Raw genomic sequence first — 22,280 nt, forward strand, 5'->3', positions numbered from 1 at the left:
CTGATATTACAGGCAGTTTCTGAATGCCTGCCAAGAATACAGTGAAAAGATTTTCAGTGCTGTCAGTAATTAATCTCTGGTAATACTGCATTAAATCTGCCGTTAATGATTTTTGGGATTGTTGTAGTACACCGTTTCTTATAATTTTGGTATTACTATCCACAAACGTGTGGAGAGACACAAACACATGCTGCTGTTTACAGATATTTCACAAGCAGCTCTGCGGTCCAGCCTGCTGCTCTTGAAGTGTAAATAGAGTTGGATGTCTCAAGACTGGTCTTGAGACCACTTTTACGTGGTCTTGGTCTTGTCTTGGTCTCAACGGACTTTGGTCTTGGTCTCGTCTTGGTCTCGCTGTCTCGGTCTTGCTGTCTCAGATCGACATAGTGGTCGGGAGATTTGGAGTCAACAGTATCCATGACACACAACGTAACGTTCGATAATGTGTCATGCGCAAAAGCATCAGCTCGAGCCATGCTTAGAGAGTGCTTTGTAGTGAATCAGAAGAGTCGACTCCCATTGAGTGAGAGCCGGCTCCTCACTTAATTTCCTTTCGCTGCTCAGCTCTCACACAGTGGCTCAGCTATGCTCCAATCCCTCCATATTGTGGCCAATTACATGCGAGGATATAGGATAATATGATTATGTGAAAAACAGAGAGGGTGAGAGACGCGACAGTCAAGTGGAGCGTGCGTCTGTCCTCTCAGTAAGTAAGTGAGAAAAACACATAAATATGTCTGATACCCGTAAACGAAGAAGCATCTGGCTGCAGTTTAAAGACTTTTTTGTCTCAGTCTCGGTCTCGTCTCGACTTTGTCTTGGTTTTGACTCAGTCTGTCTTGGTCTTGGTCTTGTCTTTGTATCGATACCCTCTGGTCTTGGTATTGTCTTGGTCTTGGTTTAGGCGGTCTTGACTACAAGTCTAAGTGTAAAACTGAAAAAGTATAGTAAGGGTAGCATTAGTAAGTGACCAGGTAATTCCATTCAGTTCAGTTTTATTTATATAGCATTAAATCACATAAACAGTTGCTTTAAGGGACTTTATATTGTAAATTAAAGACCGCTTGGTGACAGCGGGAAGGAAAGTTTATTCATGTATATGGATTAGCTAACAAACACCAGCTTTCCCTCCAATAGCAGACTGCTAATCTTAGCTAGCTAGCAAAGGCAAGATAAATCAACTGATTGACATAGAAATCACACATTTAACTCAGCACAAAACTGCAACAACGTCACTTTGCTGCACTTTGCTGCAGAACGCGTCACACTATTAAAAGACAGTTGTGATTATGGAAAGTAAACAATGGACTTTATCTAAAAGTCTGCATCTTAGCTTCGATTCCCAAACAGCAAGACATTTCTCCGTGACACCCAAATTTAACAACATCATGTTAGTGATTAAAGACAATAGAGACGTTTTGGGTACACTTTTGGGGAGCTGTTAGGTCCATGTTTTTTGCAGTCATTGATTGTGAAAAATTGGGTCAGAGAACTGACAAAAAGTATACCAGCTTTTATTTAACGAATATCATCTTAACTGTCTTGATCAGAATATGCTTAAATTATTTGGGGTACAACAAAATAGTAGAAGAAAATGCTGGAAAAAAATTTAATGCTGAAAAACTGTTATGCTCTCAAGTATGAATAGTGATAGTAATGAAGAATCAAACTGCTGAGAGAGCAATGGTTTACAGATTATTGAGAATAACTGAGTGAATTTTAATCAAATTAAGGCAAGAGGAGAAAAAATATACATGCCTGACACAAACAGGAAATGGCAGCAAGAACAAATGCACAAAACTATTTAACCTCCACACGTAAATATGAAGCCTCTACTGTGCACAATGTCACCAGTGTCACCTGACTCTTGTTATGAGTGGTATTTAGTAGCTCTGTGCATCGCTACTGCTACAAATCTACAACAGGAACATGTATATACCATTTAAATGAAAAATTAGAGTTTTGCACAAAGCATGATATGGCCAAGTGCTGGACTAAGTGTCTCATTTCACAGATAAAAAAAATAAATCAAGTTACAGTTACAGAAGGCAGATTAACAGGGTGAAGCAACTAAAAACATTTAGGTGGACTCAACAAGATTGAGAGAAAAACTATCCAACAACTTTTTCTAATGTGGTCATATATTATACTGTGCTTTTTATAAAACTTTTTGAAAATTACAGCAAAAAATAATTTAAAAAAAAAAGTTCAGTTCATTGTTTCGATATTAGTTTTGTGGATTGTTTGTGGGGAAAAATGGCATTAATGTACTGAGTATAACTCAAATGCCAGAGTTTAGTAATATTCAAAATCAAGATTGTATGTATGCCTATAACAGGCAGCAAAAGAAGCTCTAACATATGGAAAAAAGCAAGTGAGAGAAGCAGCAGAAAGTCCTGTGCATAAATCTTGAGCCAGGGTGGCAGGGCTTTAAAAACAAAGTTCACTGAGAAACATTCTTACTTCTCCTAATGCCATCGCGCTGCCACATTAGATCTCACTTTATGACTATGTCAACTGGCAGGTTGACGAGGATACTTTGCCAGTGACTGTACAGTACAGTCACTGGCAAATTACAGAGCAGTGTAAGTCTTGAACCACCCCTCATTATTCATACTTTGCTTCCAAGGAGCCAGACTTTCCTGTAATAAGGTTTTAATTCAGTCTTGAGCAATAGTTCTCGAGCCTTTCTGAAGCTCTTTCAATGGTTTTCTTGGGACACTGTGTGATTATTCATTCGTTTTCACTCCAGTCCTTGTACTTGCCCATTTTCGGATTAATGTTAAGTTGTTAAGCCACTTAAATCTGACATATTGTTCATTCAAACATAACAAAGGCACCTAACTTAAATGATAAATCAGTGTTGTGTCGACACATAACAGAAAACAGAGCAAAGAACCAACTCTAACTTGTATTTTTACGCAAGTTGTTGCTAGCATCCTGCCACAAAATTTTCGTCAAAAAGCTATTGGCACAAAACTTGGTGGATCTCAGCCTGGTGTGCAGCATGTCCTTGAAACATTTGAGGTCACTGAACAAACAGAGCAGAAAAGAAGTGGCAGATCTGAGAGATGAATATGGTCTTTCAGTTGATCCATATAATTTTCACTGAAAAAGGTCTTAATAGAAGACCTACTCAAGATTTTTGTAAAGTGCTGTGTAGCTAAATCTCGTAAACGATGTGCATACAGTGACTTGCTGATAAAAGGGACTTCTTTTTCTGTTTTCCATGCACTGTAATTGTAACAATTAAAGATGAAAAATTAGTATAAAACTAGTATAAAAGATTTTAAGAAATGCATAAAAAAGATAAACGTACTAAAACCGGAGCTGAATGGTTTAGGTGGTATGTAAACTCTCCAAACAAAGGGTGTTAAAATTTAACTAAAGATCCAGAAATTCAAATTGAAAATACAAACAATGGGGTTAACTTAGTTTGACGGTGATGGCAGTAGAACATTGAGCACAAATCTGCAGCTATAAAATGTTTAGTTCCACTGAACTTTGTTTAATGTCCTAGTGTAGAGTTTCAATTTCCGAATCATTCAGGAAATCAATCTAGAACTGTTTGAAGGAATGACGTAGAAGACAGTGATTGACTGAAAGCCTTGAGGACACAGAACGGATCCCAATTTTCTCCTCAGTAGAAACAAAGTCATAAAATCTGGACAAAGCAGTGGACACTGGATACATTCTTTTCTTAAACTCAGTCAAGTTAATGTGTTTTCAATTATTTAGCGGTTTTTAAATTTGAATTAAAAAAATTCAATTAATTGAATAAAAAAATTCAAAAAATCCAGATCAAATCAAATCTCAATCTAGTGTTTAAGCAACATGCAAAAAGCAACACATTCTACAAAAAACTAAAATGCTGATGTAAAGACACCCATGGAAGCAGCTATCCCATCAGTAATGCGGTAGTGTGTGTCCAGTTTAGCTCAATCACCTGTGAGGCTGTGTGACTAACCTGCATGTGCATGGACCAGAAGTTGCATGATGGACCATGTGAGAGACAAAGATGCTGTCTGACAAAGTAAAACTCTTGTCTCTTCTAAAATGCTTCTGCAGGTTATCTGCATGTCAGATCATCTACAGGATTGTCCTGTAGGTTTCTGTCAGAGCCGACTGCCTGACGCAGTCCTATCGCTGCGACATCTTGCGCGCTGTCGCTGTTCATACCTGACAAGTTCTGTGAAATTCCTTTCAGTTTTGTCACTCTCCTCCAGGTCAGTCTTCACAATCAAGGTGTAATCATAGTGACTGACACTTTATTTTCTTTAGAAAACCTGTGCTATTAAGATTCATGTCATATGATGAACTCGTCTTTCATAAATCTGTCACAGAATACACAAAAGAAATATGTTGTGTAACCGAGAAGAATGATGACACGATAAAGATGAAATGACGGAAATCAGTCATGTGAGGAGAAAGCAATTTTTTGATGCCTTTGTGCTGATAGGATTGAAGTGGTCAGCAGGTTGCTGATGTTTTTGATATGGGAAGTTCTTATGAAGATTATGGAAAAAGAAAAGGGCACTTACAAGAGCGTGATCATGTAAAGGAAATCAGTAAGGTGTTGGAACTTGACCATTTCAGAGCACCTTGATGTTGTTTCATCGAGCCTCATTAGACCCTGAGCCTGCCGGAGTATCCCTGTCTTCCCTCAGTGTGTGTTTTACTGATTGTGATGGAGAGCACTGTTTAAAACTGTTGAGATTTGATATTTTTAATGCCACAGCTCATGGTTGAGATCATTTCCATACTCTTAAAATCATTTGCAGAGCCCTTATGTGTCATTTAGTGCTGTGCGTGGCATGCACAGGTGTAGACTCAATCCACAGGACTTGGGGGCGGAACTGAACTTAAAACCAGTTTTATTGCTGGACTTAAAGGAAAAATACAATCTAGGAAACATGGAACCCAGAATGGAATTAATAATCAACTAGGAGAATAAAACGCAAAGAAGACACACCACATGATGGGAGAATGCAAGAATGAACTAAGGAAACTGAAAGCTTAAATACACACGTGAGGCAATCAGGGAGATGGCGCACACAAAGGGACACAGCTGAACTAAATCAGGGAAATGAGACAGAGCAACCTGAACATGATGCACAAAGGGCAAGAGACTATCAAAATAAGACAGGAAGGCTCACAACACCTCTGTACTGATTTACATTGACGGTGTCAGCAACAATTCTTCTCAGAGCAAAACAGAACTGGATCATCTCATTTAGGGCACAAGTTTTCAGTCTTGAATCATTATCTTGGTGTAAGCTACACACTCAATGTCAAGAGTATAGCGAAGTATGACTTCCAGGTCTCTGTAGAACATTGCCAATGCTTTTAACATTACTGAACTCACCAATGTGCATTCATCTTTGTTAATTTGCATAACTGCAAATTTGCTGCTGTTTGCAAATGTCAACAGTAAGTTATGACCTGCAGAGCGTGATCATGTACTGGGCTGATACTTTGTTTCCTGTGACACTACTGTGATGGTTCTCAACCTTTTCTGGCAAGTCCCCCATCAGCACGAAAAAAGTTCACACCTCTGCCCACACCCCAGTTTTTACCCATCAAAGCCATAATCATAACCTAGTTTTATGCCATATTTTTCCCATAGCTATCTGCCCCACTAAACACAGTTTACAGTCCTTTTTACTGATTTGTTTGCAAGTGATCTAAATATAGATATTGCTTTTGTCAGTTTTTCTTTTGAAACATGAGACGGTTGAAACCCCTTTGTCAATGAAGCTCCTGTCTTCTGTGTCCTAACAATAAACTGTCTTTCAAAGTTGACTTCTTCCTTTTGTCATTTTGATTCAATGATATCGGATTGTACCATTCAGTGCACTGAACTGACACTCATTTGTGTCATTAGCATTAGCATTTGCTACACAGATGTGTTTAAATGCAAACATGCATTTAAACACAGTATATAAAGCAAAAACAGAGATTACAATCTAATGGGCTTAAAATTCTTATTTGGTATGTCTCTATTAGCACTGTCTCAGCTCTCTTGGGTAAGCTTTCTTGTAATTTCTTTAGGTAGTCTTCAAAAATAGCTCTTCAGGCAAGTTGGGGGACATTCAAAGGGCATCTTTGGACATTGGCTGCCTTCTCTTCTGTTCCCTGTCAAATAGATCCCACACTGCTTCAGTAATGCTGAGGTCCAGGCTCTGGGGAGGCCAATCCATGACTGATGATGATGATACATTGTGTGTCCCCCCCGACCCCCAGTCCCTCTAGTTTTTAAGGACATGACTTTCAGACATCATCTACTGCATAAAGTTTCTCAGGTCTGTTACTACTTCTTCGGTCATTCTTTAGTCCTCCACTTGTCTAATTTCCTCAACATATATTAAGGGTACACTGCACAAAACGGCGAGGGGACTCATGATGTTTGCACAGAACTGTAAGTGGTATAAATAAAAGTTTAAATAAATAACTTCCTAAATCTATTATAATCCTAATAGTTTAAATACTTGTCCCTAATGCCGGCTTGCAGACCTGGCAGGTTGTCACACTTATAATATTTTTAAGGCAATGTCTAAGAAAGAAACGGAAGACAATTGAAAAACTTTGTTTGAATAGTTGCGGTGCACTGATCTGTGTCTACCTTACCTGCTGATTGACAGGAGCTCTTAATATCGCTACTGGGATCACTTAGCTCTCTGCCGTCAATGCTGAACATGTGACACCAAGTGACTATAGCATTTCTGAAATAACTTCATCAGATAAAATCTGAAACCTCATTCTGTTCCTCTGTCACATGTTTGAACATATTTCTAGGCAACATTGTATAATTTTTCCATCAACTATGCTGAATGACAATGGCTTTACAGATACACGATTGTACCAACTGAAATGCTCCATGTGGACTTATTCTTTCCATCATAGACTAAAGACGGCATGATCACTGCAGCATTCATTCATGAAAGCATGGCTGCCTTTTGCTTTAGGGCATTTCAGTTAGGCTGTGGCAGGGCTTCAAAATTAAACTTCACTGAGAGACATTATTACTTAATGCCACCCTGCTGCCAGTTAAGATCCCTGTGTGCGACAATGTCAGCTAGCAGTCTTGAGAAGGAAAGGATAATTTGCCAGTTGTCCCTCATTTCTTTATATTGTGCTAGGAAATTATTTTATTTCTCGAAATATGTGCAAACATGTGCATGTTTTGGTATTTTTCAGTTAAACAAATGGTAGCAGACTCCTAATAACAAAGTGCCTAAATATATAGCTTTTCATCCCCAGAGTCAGGTGCTTTTTTTATGCTTGAGTTATAGATAAGTGTCAAACGGATTAACAAACCAACACAATTAAAACAAAAAACATAAAACATGGAAATGGTCAGGTACAAGGACTTCAAATTAATGCTGTGACTACATAACATACATAACTACATGTATATGTGTATGTGTATATGTGTGTGTGTGTATGTATGTATGTATGTATGTATATATATGTATGTATATATATATGTATGTGTATATATGTATATGTATATGTGTATATGTATATATGTATTCCACATCAAAACAGAGCACTGTATAAGTATACATATACAATGCAGTGTGTTACAGCGCAAGCACCCTCAAAACATTACGATATGACGACTTATACACCTAAATGAAAGACATTTCCTTCCAATCTTTTTGTACTTGACTTGTGATGCAAGGAAGGTTAATTGTCTATGAGGCCTGTAAAGCTCTATACAAATAATGTCTCACATGTTGCAGTTGAGCTGGAGGATATAAATGTGATGTTATGATTGCTCAGTGCATTACATAATGAGTTGAAGAAGGTGGATTATCTTTGAAGAGAGAAACCAGATACAATCAAGAATGTTGCATGTGTCACTCAAGTGCAAGAGAGCTTCTACCCAGCACATGATAAGTCCTTAAACTGGAATGTCTTTGATGAGATAATCACCAAAACGTGGAAACACAGTGAGAACAAAACGTATCCAGATACTGTAAGCATTAGACATGTGAGGCACTGAGGGGACAACAGTCAGCAGTGACCTTTGCTCACTGTATATTTAAAAACAATTAGAGTGCTGATGTTTAATCTTGCATGTCAAGGATGTGGGCAGTGCACCGAGGAAGGTGGTTTGCATTGCTTTAGTCAGCTTTGCCTAGTATGCCACATTCAAGACCTTTATTGATGTTTGCTCCAATTAAAAAGGCTCGGCTGCGTAAAATTGATCAAGTATAAAACTGGGAACAGGCCATGTTTGCTCACTTCATCCCGAGAAAGCAGACACTGTTTCAAAGAGTAGTAAAGGGCATGGCAGATATGGTGCTGTTACATAAAATAAAAATTGTAAAAGAAATTAAAAAATAAAAACTTTGGTAAAGAAAAGAATCCTAAATCGAGTATGAATCTCTACAATGTAGTATAACCCTTACTGACAGGTGTGTTCACCTGAAGCCAGTTTCATGCCTGGACAGAGCACACAGCTGTCACACATAACTGATTTTCAGTGCAGGATTAAATAAGCAGTAGTATTCTTTATTCCACCTGAAAATACAGGTTCTCGTGTAATATTTACCGTTTTTGACCCATCGGACAACTTTGATATAATGGCATTTTAAGAAGTCATACTGGGTTAGTACTCTTCAAAACTCTATAATGAATAATTTTAATCAATCACACACATATAGTGATGTAATCTGAGTATTTCCCGCTGCCTGTTCTAGGAATAACGTCCCCTACTTTTAACAGGAAGAGCAGAGCAGCAGGTAAGGAGTGGTTTAGCTCATGAAAGATAACACGAGCACACACCTTGCTTGTGAGTGGTAGAGAGAGTCACACCCCCTCCCAAAGTTCACAGTATATAAAGATGCTGACAGCCAGCTTGAAGTCACAGCTGAGTGAGGGCCTACCTGAGGAGCGATCAGAGCATCGTCAGAAGAAAGTCATCAAGATGGGAAACTGCTGTGAAAGAGCTGCAAATTTCTTCGGCCCGCAAAAGAACACCTATATACGTGTTAGTTTACCGGCTGTCTGCTTCGTCTGGCAGATTGCTATGGTTGTTCTGTTTGGAGTTTTTATCCGGTATGACGAGGAATCAGATGAAAAAGGATGGAATGAGTACAAAAAGAGTCATAACATCACCAGCAACATTGAGAATGACTTCTACTTCAGATATCCAAGTAAGTACAACAACAGAAAGCCTTTAAGACATCTCTTTTTTATTTTCAAGTGCATTTGCTACTTTTAGCATATGCATGCTAAAAGTAGCACGGACATACATGCATGCACTTTTGGGATACATGTATGTTTGAATAAATAAAAGTGCCGTGTTTGCTCGCTTAATGCTGTAAAAGCAGACACTGTTGTCTGAGATCTTTGGCAGTTTCCACTGATGTCTAAAGGATGACGGTGAATTCCTCTCCAACCAATATTTACAACAACAACAGCAACAATAATAATAATAATAATAATAATAATAATTAATTTTTACTTTCAAAGGCTGAATACTTTTACAGAAGGCATCTCTGTTTTTCTATGCAACAGGGGAAAAAAAGCTGGAAATAGTAGTAATAAAAGACAATGATGGCGATGATAATAATACAACTTTTTTTCAGGCTTATTGCGGTAATGTGGCAGTACTTAACTACTGAAAATGTTGTAATGTGCAGTGTCCCTGAGAAACTAACCCCTGATAGATTGTCTGCCCAGTGATCTACGTGCTGACATCCTTAAAGAAGAGTTTACATTAAACTGGAAATATTAATATAACTTTAAAAAAAGAAATAAGAAAGTGTTAAACAACATTTCAGACTCCTTCTGTTTTACTCAGTATTAATAACAATAAAAGGCAGGTGGGATCGCAACAACATTTAAATTTTTTTTTTAATCTCTACAGGCTTCCAGGACGTCCATGTCATGATCTTTGTAGGCTTCGGCTTTCTCATGACTTTCCTGAAGCGCTACAGCTTTGGTGGCGTGGGCTTTAACTTTCTAATCGCCGCCTTTGGTCTACAGTGGGCTCTCCTCATGCAAGGTTGGTTCCACGCCCTCGACCCTGTCACTGGAAAAATTACCATCGGCATTGAGAGGTAAGTGCCATCGCTCCTTGATGAGTTATGTAACTCAAAAATGAAACCACATTCTTTAACTTGTAAACGTTAATTACCGGCTTGAACTGTGGTTGCTTTCCTTCAGTCTGATCAACGCTGACTTCTGCTGTGCTGGATCTCTGATCGCCTACGGGGCTCTCCTGGGGAAAGTAAGCCCTGTCCAGCTGATGGTTGTCACCTTATTTGGTGTCACACTTTTTGCTGTGGAGGAATACATCATCCTTGACCTCCTTCATGTGAGTTTCAGCAGCCACAAAAAATGTGAACTTTCCTTCAGAGTTTAAAATTTGTATTTTGGGGATTTGCAGTTTGTGTTTTAAAAAGGTGTAACTATTTTCACAGTGCAGAGATGCTGGTGGCTCCATGGTCATTCATACTTTTGGAGGGTACTATGGTTTGGCCATCTCCTGGGTGCTGTACCGACCAAACCTGAACTTAAGTAAACGCCTCAATGGGTCTGTCTATCACTCTGATCTGTTTGCTATGATTGGTGAGTGAATGGAAAATTACATAGTTTGCCAAACTCTGTGTTTTGTTTAACCCACCTAACATGTGTCCTTGCCTTTCTTACACCTCGCAGGTGCACTGTTCCTGTGGATGTTCTGGCCCAGTTTTAACTCAGCCATCACAAACCACGGTGCTGGCCAGCACAGAACAGTCATCAACACTTACCTTGCCCTCGCTTCCTGTGTTCTCACCACTTTCGCCATCTCCAGTATGGGTCAAAAGAAAGGAAAATTGGACATGGTATTGCACACAAAGGGGTGGAAATAATACAGAAGCTCATGAAATCCTCTTATTTATGAATGCTAATGTTCCACTTTTACCTGACAGGTACATATCCAGAATGCCACTCTGGCTGCTGGGGTTGCAATGGGGACAGCAGCAGAGTTTATGATCACTCCTTACGGTTCAATCATTGTGGGTTTCTGCTGCGGTATCATCTCCACCTTTGGGTACCTATATGTCACGGTGAGTGATGCCATTCTTTAACCCCCTAGCTTCTGTTCTGAGAGATTTTTGTGTTGTGGTGCTATCATAGAAAAACAAAGAAAGAAGCAGTGGCATGCAAAAACTGCTGTGTGGAAATCAGGAGTATGATAAGAACAATGAGGAATCATTTTAAGAGCATTCACTGCATGGTTTTAATATTAAGTGTAGGATGAATACGTTACAATAAATGGAAGCAAGGTGTGGTGACTGTGAAATTGATGCCAACCAATTGCAAGCGTGGGAGGGTATTTAAATGGAAGACAACTGAAGGGACAAATTGATGAATAAAAGATCACTGACACAGGCAATTAGTAAAAAAAAAAAAAAAAAAAGACTGCTAATTAGTTGTGACTTTATTTTTCTCAGCCCTTTTTGGAGAAAAAGCTCAAGCTCCAGGATACATGTGGCATCCACAACTTGCATGCTGTGCCAGGGATGCTCGGTGGCTTCGTAGGTGCCATAGTTGCTGCAACAGCTACTGAAGAGATCTATGGAAAAGAGGGGTGAGTGACAAATGCTAATGCACATAAAACTTTGAATTCAAAAACTGACCAGACCTGTTTACTGACTACTTGTAGGGATCCACACGCCCAGTTATTTGGCCTCCTTTTTTGAAAGACTCACATTAACTATGCAGTGACATTTGAAGTTTCTACTTCAGTTATGATTAGTGCTGTCAGCGTTAATCTCGCTAAAATGACGTTAACGGAGATTTGCCGCGTTAATGCCGTTATGGCGTTAACGTCATTTTAGCGAGATTAACGCTGACAGCACAAGTTGTGATGTGCTGAAAATGCACCGAAATTCAAGAGTTGTTGTTGTTTTTTGTTTTTTTTCCTGTGCAGGCTGATCGAGACATTTGGCTTGACTGGCAAGTATGTAAACAGGACTATGTCAACGCAGGGAGGCTACCAGGCTGCTGGCACATGTGTAGCAATTGCATTTGGACTGGTTGGAGGAGTCTGTGTTGGTGAGTTTGATAACATCATTTTCGCTTTCACTTGGAAAGATTTTTTTTTTTTTTTAAAGAACTCCATGAAGTATTTAAAAACAACATTTATACAGAATTTTAAGAAAACTAGATAAAATGAAAATCAGGAAAAGCTGTTGTGACTACTTTTGAGACACCCTTCTTTTGTTTTTGTTTTTTTGTTTTAAGTATAAAATTTATAGTGAACAGTGCCTATGATAGGCAAGGATAATTGAAGTAACAAATCTTAATGATATAATATTCTCTTTTTAAAGGTTTCATCCTGAGGTTTCCCATCTGGGGAGATCCCGCTGATGACTTTTGCTTTGATGATGAAGCGTACTGGGAGGTGAGACTGCACTAGATGGTGTTCTTGCCCTTTGACTATGCAGGCCTTATATACTGGTTCATTTTGGTTCGCTTTCTGATTTCATCTTTTGGTTCCAGCTTCCTGAGGATGAAGAGACAATCCCTCCTGTTTTGGAATACAACAACCACATGATAAACAAGCACCACGACACGTAAGCGCAGAAACTTTAACTGTCCTCCTTATTTACCACTTCCTCCTCCTCGTGAAATTCTTGTTAACTCATTTTCCTCTTTTCACAGACATGAGTCACAATTCTCTCTGGAGGAAAGTTAGAGACTTGCAGCAGGAGTCCAGTCCCCTTTATATCCTCATGAGCTTTATGCAGCTGACAAACATGAACTGATGAAAGAGCTTTTGAAAATAAGCCACAGGAAAATGTTTTAATATACAAGTATTGTTTTGCACAATTTATGTCTCATATAGTTGTCTATTATCAACTATTAGAAGCTTTAAGTTAAAACAACATAAAATAATCAGTAAATGTCCAATTCAACAAAATATTATTTGGAATCAAGGTTTTTAAAGCTGCTGGAGCTTCAAACTGTTCTCAAAATGTTGATTTTTACCTTCACTTTGGAAGCAACATATATCATTCTGACTTCAGAATGCCAAGTACATGTGAAAGATAATCTGTTTATAAGCTAATTATGCACTGAGGACTATTATTGTGCTGCCAAAAATGTAATAACAAAGACAAATTGTGTTTTGTTATTAGTTGAATTATTTCTATAAAATTATTTATAGCTTTTTAACTATAGGCCGCTATGTACATATAGTTCAACAATTAGTTTGGTGCATAAATTGCATATTGCCTCTTTAGAAGTTTTAATTATAGTAACTATGATACAACCTCTAGCAATTTGGTTGCTGTTGAATGTTACCTCCAATAAAGAATGTAAGACTGTATGTAAGAACTTGCTTGATTTACTTCTGGTATATTATGGATTCAGTTTATTGGATAAACTGATGCTGTAAAGGAATCAATGCTAATACAACATTTGTGTGATGAATGAAACATGATTGTTGTTCCTCCACTAAATGTACTGAACTATCTTAAAATGTGATTTAATAACACAAAGGTGCTTAGATTATTTAGACTTAACACTTATTGGAAATGATGTGACCAAAAAATATTAAAGAAGCTTGTGTCAGTTTGATGGAATGAAAACAAACTGCATTCCCAATGCGCTGAATGAAGGAATGCACAGCTCTCTAAATTAGTTTCAACATTGTTGATCATTACAACATTTGTGAGCGGAATAATTTTAGGTCAGTTTTACGAACAAAATAAAAAATTAATGTATTTTCAGTAGAAAACAATAAGAATTTCTTTACTATTCGCATGTCTAAATAACATCTAGGCAAATATGTGCCGTCCAATTTGTATTATGATAAGTAATCATTGCTAAGTGAATATAAAGTGAGAATGAGCTCACCCAAATCAATAAAAGCTGGAACAACCTGACAAATAAAATTGTCTCATGAACTGGAGCTGCGAGGTTTTTTTCAGGCTTCTTTTAGATGAAGTTAAGAAACGTTTAGATACAGCCACACCATGTCATGTAAAGCCCACTGCGTCCAGAAAGCACATGGCCTTCTGGAATATGAGGATTTTCACAAGGCAGATTCTCACTCAACAAAATAACTATGTAGAGTATTTTAGTAATATTCCTTAACAAAGTATCTCAACTGCATTTATTCTTGACCATCAGCTGGTATACCAACTAGCCAGTATCTATGTTTATGTCCTGTAAGAAGGATACTGGTATTTTGTGTGTTTTGCACTTATATTAACATATTTTTTCCAATTTCCTAAATAGCTTTACTTATATTTCAGCCACTTGTGGGCCTAAAAAAATTACTCACATCTACAGATAAGTCTCTGTTTATATGATCTGTATAGAAGCACAACTACAATCCATCGAGATTGTTGTTGTGGGGCAGATCCTACCTCTTAATGCCTCTTTGACAATGTATTACCTTGGACTGCAAGGAAACAATAAACTTGACTTAATACCATTCCTGAAAAGACTTCATGCAATTCAAAAACTTGAAGTTCTCAATCTTTTGCAACTGCATTCTTAAAGAGTGATCCTGTCTGTTGTGTGAGCATTAAACTTTAATTCCTTCGTAGAATAAAGGTACTTGTCTGTAATTTCACTTTAACTTAATTGACTGAATTCACTTAACTTTAATTAAATTGATATGTTCATTGATGAGCTAAAATTAATCTTAAAGCCGATAAGACTTTCATTGTTATCACAACTTCAACCCAATAAGATCAGATAGCGTGACAATTCCAAAATATGTGGTAGTGATCAGCTACCACATATTTTATGTTTTTCGTCAGTATATTTGCTTCCTTCTCCTTTTTGAGGGAACGCTGTAAGAGAATGCTTCTTGAGGACAGATTACAGAATACATGCCCCAAAATGTAGTTTGTTACATATTCCATTAAGTTACTCATTGTGAGTAATGTATTCTAAATACTTTGGATTACAATATATTGCCATGCTTTTCACAACTACATGAATGCTCTGTTGCTATGTGATATGTAATATGTTTTCTTTTTGTCTGCTTTCAGAACTGCACATGGTTATTTGCAGCTAACAGTTTGTTAATGCTATCCATGAAGTCTAACAGTCTGCAGTCTATGTATTAACCTCAACTAATGCCAGCTAACAATGTTAGGTCGGTGGCAAGTAGTCTTCAGTAATAGTAACAAATCACACAGCAATAGTTCATTGAAGATACTGAAATGGCACATAACCCAGGTAGCTACCACAGGAAACACAAAGTAGTTGCAGCAGGCTAAGATTAGCTTTTAAAAAAGAACTTCCATATGTTTCTTTAGGTTGGAGGTGGAGTCTTTTGGCTGAGAGCAGCTCGGTTGCTGACAGAGTTTGCATTGCATGGTCAGATTTCACCCATCCCTTTCTTCTTTAAATGTGAAGTGGTGTCGGAATTTCCAAGTAAAAAATGCATTTCTGCCGGTGCACTGCTGGCTCTTTTGTGCTGGCTTCGGGTACGTTGTGTAACTGATGGCACCAACATTATCAGGACGCTTACATTAGAGCCTCTTATTTTGTTTGTTTGGGTTTCTGGCAATGCATAGAATTACCAAAATTAGAGAGGGGATAGCCTAACATAGGAATCAGGAAAATACTGTAGTATAATTCATTTATTTCAACAAAGTATTCTACTTATCACCTATTTAAATGGTAACTGTAATGGAATACAGTTACCAGAATACTCATATTTTGTATTTCAATACGTAACACTGGTACACGTATTCCGTAAAATGCCCATGACTTGCCCATGATGACTCTCAAGCTGTTTGGGCAAAGAGCCATTGCAAGGTTGAGTGATAAAGAATATGACCCTTATTTCACTTCAAATGTTAATTAAAAAATGTGGATTGATTAGTGTAACCATGCCATGTAATGTAAAGCCCACTGCATCCACATGACCTTTCACAAGGCAGCTTCTCACTCAACACAATAACTATGTCAAATATTTTAGCAGTATGCCTCAATAAAGTATCTCAACAGCATTTATTGTTGACCATCAGCTTTTATACCGAGTAGCCAGTATCTATGTTTATGTCCTGTAAGAAGGATACTGGTATTTTGTGTGTGTTGTGTATTCTTTTTTCCAATTTCCTAAATAGCTTTATTTATATTTCAGCCACTTGTAGGCCTAAAAAAATTACTCACATCTACAGATAAGTCTCTGTTTATATGATCTGTATAGAAGCACAACTACAATCCATCGAGATTGTTGTTGTGGGGCAGATCCTACCTCTTAATGCCTCTTTGACAATGTATTACCTTGGACTTCAAGGAAACAATAAACCTGACTTAATACCATTCCTGAAAAGACTTCATGCAATTCAAAAACTTGAAGTTCTCTTTCTTATGCAACTGCATTCTTAAAGAGTGATCCTGTCTATTGTGTGAGCATGAGTATGCCTCTATGGAGCCATGAATTTGGGTGTATACATACGTGTAATGACCAAATATTCTATGATCTATAAGACGGGTCTTGATTTTGATCTTTGCTTTCCTTCGTTTAAAATCACAGATATTATGGGTTCTTTCCGAGATACTGTGGGCTCCCTATATTGTAGGAGAGTTATTCTGGAAGAAAACAACCTAATACCCAATTAAAGACATCAGCAAGTGCCTCAGACTGACCACACTTGTAGCATCACTCAGTGCTCAGCAGCACTGGCACAAGCTTCCAGAGTACTATGGCAGGTTGTGCTGATGTCATGGTAAAATTGATCAAACTTACCACTTGTCCATGACTCTCAAGCTGTTTGGGCATAGAGCCACTGCAAGGTTGAGTGAGAAAGAATATGAACTTTGTTTCACTTCAACTGCTAATTGAAAATTGTGGATTGATTAGTGTAAGCTGTCTTCTGAAGGTGAACATGCCAAAAAAAGTTTACAACCTCTGTTGTATGGCAGGGGAAGTTAAGATTACAGCTTCTTTAGGCTATGATGCAACAAGATGCTCCAAACAACCAGAAGTCATCCTATCAATAAACCACACCAGGAGTGGTGCCAGTAACTTCTAAGACCACACCCATCATTGTATTTCATTGTGATGTCGTACATGCGAAGTATCGTGACTGCATCTTACAAGGGCATTAAGGAGCTGACAGAATTTCTCAACACATGAATGATAGGTACATAGACATACCTGCCAACATAATCGAAACTGCTTAGTGTTTTTTTAAGCTACAGTAGGTGCACTTAAAAGTTAATTTTGCCATGGTGACACGCACACAAGGTGAAAGCAAAACTGTCCAGTTTGTGTGTGCGTGTGTATATATATATTTATACACACACACACACACACACACACACACACACACACACACACACACACACACACACACACACACACACACACACACACATATATGTATATGTGTATATATATGTATGTATATGTGTATATATATGTATATATATACAAATTTTACATGTTATTATGGGAGATTTGCTTTAGTGATGCAAGACCTGTGAGACCAGGCCACCATCGACAAGACAAACTGGCAGTGACCAGAGAGATTTGGGACAAGTGTGTGCAGTGCCAGCCACTCATCTACATCACAAGTCCAAATGTCACAGTGGATCTATTTGCTAGTCACTTTTAGGAGACCTTTAAAACAGTATATGCCAAGCAAGTAGTCTAAATATGGTATAACGATATTGGCAACATGTGATGTAGATTTATTTGAATATAAAATAATTAATTTAACATAACCTAACCAAGACACAAAGACCAGTAGGCTGATGCCAGGTGGAGTGGAAGAGAGACTGAGCAGTTCGCCTGGGCCAGCTTTTATAGCCTGCACAACACAGGTAACCTGCATTAGCTGACGTTCCTCCCATGCCAGCCAAACAGCGGGCCATGGCTCTCATGAGAAATACAGGTCTATTCTTGCCTTTGAAAAAAATAAAAAAGATTGTTTATCATAAGCCAATTTTAAATTCACAAGCAAATACACAAAAGCAAACAAACAAGCAAACTAAAAACTAAACAAAGTATATCCATGCATCACATGCAACACAAACAAACAGCATTTGTGTTTGAAATTTTGTTTGTTCATAATACTTGTCTGTTATTCCACAAGGCGGTGCTATAAGACAACGATTGCATGTAACCTGAAAGCAGGATCAGCTGATACTTTCTCTATCCTACTGTGAAATAAGCCCTTGCTGCCCAGTGTGCTCAGAGAGATTTGAGATGTAAAGATATGTATGATTTATTGTTGTATGAAATGAAGACATTTCAGGGTGAACAGTAAGCAGTGCAAACAGGGACTTTTCTTTCCACCTGAGTGCACGCCATCTGATTTTAGATCTCATCATGATGCATGCATGTTTCAGATTACAGATTCAAGACACATGTTGATTTTTTCTTAAAGCTCAAAATATTTTTGCCTGTCATGTGCAAACATGATTGAAGAGGAAACAAAACTTTTTACTTTCGCTTTTTCTTTCATTTCCTTCTAAATAAGACATTCCTTTTTAAAATGCCCAACTGGTGACTGTTAATAAAGCTTAAAATGTTAAAGTAAATGAAGCTAAGCTTAATTTTACATTTTCAGCATCTATAGCTTAGATTCACCTCTCCGATTACGTTTCAAATCTCACTCAAGTGGCAAAATTGATCTGTGAAGGATCTCCACAACTACAGTGCCCAAGTTCACTCTGACTTTGCTTAAGGTGGGATTCTGAAGAGGTGTTGTTAAGAAGGCTCCCTTAGGTCATCACAGACACACTTGATGCCCCCCAGTCTCTGGACTCCCTTTATTTTGATGGTAATGAGGCCTGCACAGACCAGTCAATAGAATCCCTTCCTGACCAGTCACTGTGACATTGATGAACTCTAAACACATTGAGTGGACAAGTGCTTTGCACTGGTTTTTGTCTGGTTGGCTTTACTGGGTGAAAAGGTCACATAAAAGGTGTGATGGGGTTAAACAAACTAGCTGTGGGGTTAAGATATTGATGGGATTACCTCAGTTCGAGTTATCAGTTTAGTAAAATAGCATCACGTACTAGCTGCTATTATTTATTAAACCTTTTGTGTTGCACTGCCCACCGGTCGATCTGTATAACTGGTATTAATGAAAGACAGATCAGAGTCTTAGTAAAAGACAGTATTTACTTGTTGAATGTTTATGCATGAAAAACTTATGCAGTAAAAACATTTGTTTGTTTAAAATCCGAGATGGATATTTTATTTACTGGAATAGATTTCCAAAAATATTGCACACAAATTTTGGGTTTTTTTTACACTGTTGAGAAGAATGTGATAGAAACTAAAGTTAGACATTTGAACAGTGCATTATGCTTGTTACCTAAACTAAATCAAGATTTTCCAGAATATTTTGCATGTTAGATGATGTCATGACAAGTTTTGATTATAGTTGTTCATTTTTGCAGAACGGCATCGATAATGCTTGAAAGATTATTCATGTGGAGTCACAGTTAATGATTTCTAATCAAGGTGAGTGTTGTGGTCTTTTTGTTTGTTTAAAAACTGAGATTAGTAGCGCTGAGTCCATCAAGTGTGTTGAGAAGTTGTGAGTCTGGGATCTGAGATGTCTTAAACCAGGGGTGCCCAATCCTAGTCCTCGAGAGCTACTGTCCTGCAGCTTTTAGATGCATCCCTACTCCAACACAGCTGAATCAAATGGTTTGATGACCTCTTCAGCATGCCATCAAGTTTGGCAAAGGCCTGATAACAAGACATTCATTTGATTCAGGTGTGTTGGAACAAGGATGAATCTAAAAGCTGCAGGACGGTAGCTCTCGAGGACTAGGATTGGGCACCCCTGTCTTAAACTTTTGAAACCAGGATTGCTGTAACAGAGATGTTTCTCTTACATCACTGTGCAGGCAGACCTTGTAGGGACCTGATGCCGTAGGAGAGTAAACGCACCTCCTCTTGTGAATCATATGACCCTGGGGAGAGTGTTTGTGAAACCACTTGGTCTGCTATTGTCCTCCTGGGACTGGCCTCCTCTGAAAAGCTGCAGAAAGCCTGTAATCAGATTAAAGGTTGCTGGGAAGGGGAGGGGGGGATTTTTGAGAAATAGCGAAGAGGTCGTGGAAGTTCTCTAATCAGTACCTGCCATTGAAGTGCAGAAGAGGGGCTAAATAACGCAGCAGGAGGGGAGGCGGGAGCCAAGCTGGAGGGACAAATTGGCCTGTTGTTGGAGGGGGATAATAGGACAATGAGGGAGGGGAGTATAATCAGTGTGTATTGAGCGGTAGAGAATAGGTGCAATGGGAAAAGGAGGAGACCGAAGAACTCCAAAGGCAGTGGGCCTTGTCCCATCTTGCCCTGGCAATTATATCACCTTTGTGAGCTGATTGGAGCAGGCTGCAGTGTCCATCTGGGCTTATATATGGACGCAACAACCTACATTTTCTCACTGTCCTTGCCAAGTGGTCTCACCAGGCCACTGAGCAAGATATCAGGGGCTCTTGTGGTCTAAATTAATGACAGTGGTAATCATTAGTCAAATCTATGTGTTTTTTCTCAGACAACCCAAGGCTAATGATGTTTATTGCCCTTAAGGACAGTCATATGACTATCTTGTTGCTGATGCAATCAAATGCGATGAGAGATTATCTAACCAATAAAAGTAGCCACCTCGCTGACCCAAACTTGCCTCTGTCATGAGACGTCTCAGTGAGTGCTGAGCTCCAGCGGTTTTTCTGTCGGATTCTTTCTGCCATTGTGATCACTCATCAAACGTCCACTGCCTGAACACCAGGCACCACTAAAGACCAATCACTACTTTTTATTCAGTTGACAAGAGTCCATTTGTTGGGGTCAAAGGGGAAAGTCTCGGGGGGAAGACCCCTAGGCCGGCACTGGTGATGAGGAGAACGAGAAAAATCACTATTCATAGCAGGGGACTGCTTTGATTTGGGCACAAAGGCCACTAGTTCCCTGCCTAGATTAAACAAGTGGAAATAAGAGCTGGTTTAAAACGTGTGCAAGAGATCCAAATTGAATGGTTTAGATAATTAGGTGCACCTGCCCGTGAGAGCCCCAATTAATGCCTTTAAGATCATTTGTACTATTGTAATAAACCCTAAAATGCAATATTTCTCACCTTGTTTATTGCTGATTGACAGCATGCATCCAGTTTGATAGAGAGATATAAGATTTTGAATTTCATTTTACACAACACAAAAGTACAAACACATGAAATCTACAAAGTTAAACAAAAGTTACAGATACAGTTCATCGAGGTTGAGTTGATGATCAGAGTTATCAAACACTGCGAGAAAAGCTAAATATCAGTGCGATTTGGTCCTGCTTTGCTAGTTAAGATGTTAATAAACCTGTACAATTTAAAATGACAGCTCCAAATTATCCTACCATTAAAATCATTGTTACATCATTTAGCAGAGGGTTGAGAAGACACGCGAGGAGTCTTAAATGTATACCAAAGCAAGCAAATTGCAAAATATATGAATGGATGAAACAGGTTTCGCCTACCTGTTCACTTCAATTTAAAAATGTTAAAAAAAAAAGAGAGAGAAAGACGTGAGGGAGGATGGTGGTGGGCGAGTTGCCTGCTGAACTGTTTAGGCAAGCTCAAGACTCCTACATGGACACTTTAACAACAAGCCTGCCCTCAAGATGTTTTAGCCCTTCTGTTCAGGCAGGATGGGAAAGTAGCCTGCACACATATATTGACACACAACAAATAGGCCAGATTTTTAAAAAACACACAAAAATTTGCTCTCCCTTTACCAATGTTTTGAAACACAAATTATTCATGATCAGCTGTTCAATACATCTATGCTGCTGGAAAGAAAAAAATGACTTGCGTTATTAAATCAGAGGTTGTTAGCAGAAGTCTGTGTAACTAAAGTCCTTCCCTTCCAAAACTCGTCCTTATAGACACCACAAGATGCTTTCTACCCTCGACCTTATGTGCTGTAAGAACTCTGTAGTGTACTTTTCTAAACCTGCCTCAAACACGTGGCCTCACAGGTTAAATATAACAACAAATATCAGTTTACATGACTTACAATACAGAGGGGTCAAGATTTGTAGAGTATTTTGAGCTGTAGTTCACGTACAGTATTTTAATGGCTTCGTCTGCAGTTTTTCAGTTCTTTTTTTCTCATTCTTGATAAAAATTATCGTCATTTTAGGCTCGAGAAGTGCATTAAAGTCACGTTCAGTGCCTTAGGTGGAACTCTAACACAGTGGACGGGTGATCTGTCACTGAGAGAAGATCTGTAACTGTATCTAACTAGAGAAGGTTCAGATGTCTATTCCCACTCTGCATCAGTCAAGTTCT

The 22,280-nt window shown here is 38.5% G+C and overlaps 1 protein-coding gene across 1 annotated transcript; it reads left to right on the plus strand.

Moving 5' to 3' along the window:
* Nucleotides 1–8,830: 8,830 nt before the first annotated feature.
* Nucleotides 8,831–13,910, plus strand: LOC116335753 (ammonium transporter Rh type C 2-like). The gene is made up of 11 exons (XM_031759507.2): nucleotides 8,831–9,164; nucleotides 9,881–10,073; nucleotides 10,180–10,330; nucleotides 10,437–10,584; nucleotides 10,675–10,841; nucleotides 10,929–11,066; nucleotides 11,454–11,590; nucleotides 11,933–12,057; nucleotides 12,333–12,406; nucleotides 12,505–12,578; nucleotides 12,667–13,910. The coding sequence occupies exons 1-11, from the start codon at nucleotides 8,852–8,854 to the stop codon at nucleotides 12,698–12,700; spliced, it is 1,554 nt and encodes a 517-aa protein (XP_031615367.2). The 5' UTR covers nucleotides 8,831–8,851; the 3' UTR covers nucleotides 12,701–13,910.
* The last annotated feature ends 8,370 nt before the right edge of the window (nucleotides 13,911–22,280 follow it).

Source organism: Oreochromis aureus, linkage group 1 (genome assembly GCF_013358895.1).
Source record: "Oreochromis aureus strain Israel breed Guangdong linkage group 1, ZZ_aureus, whole genome shotgun sequence".
Classification (NCBI taxonomy): Eukaryota; Metazoa; Chordata; class Actinopteri; order Cichliformes; family Cichlidae; genus Oreochromis; species Oreochromis aureus.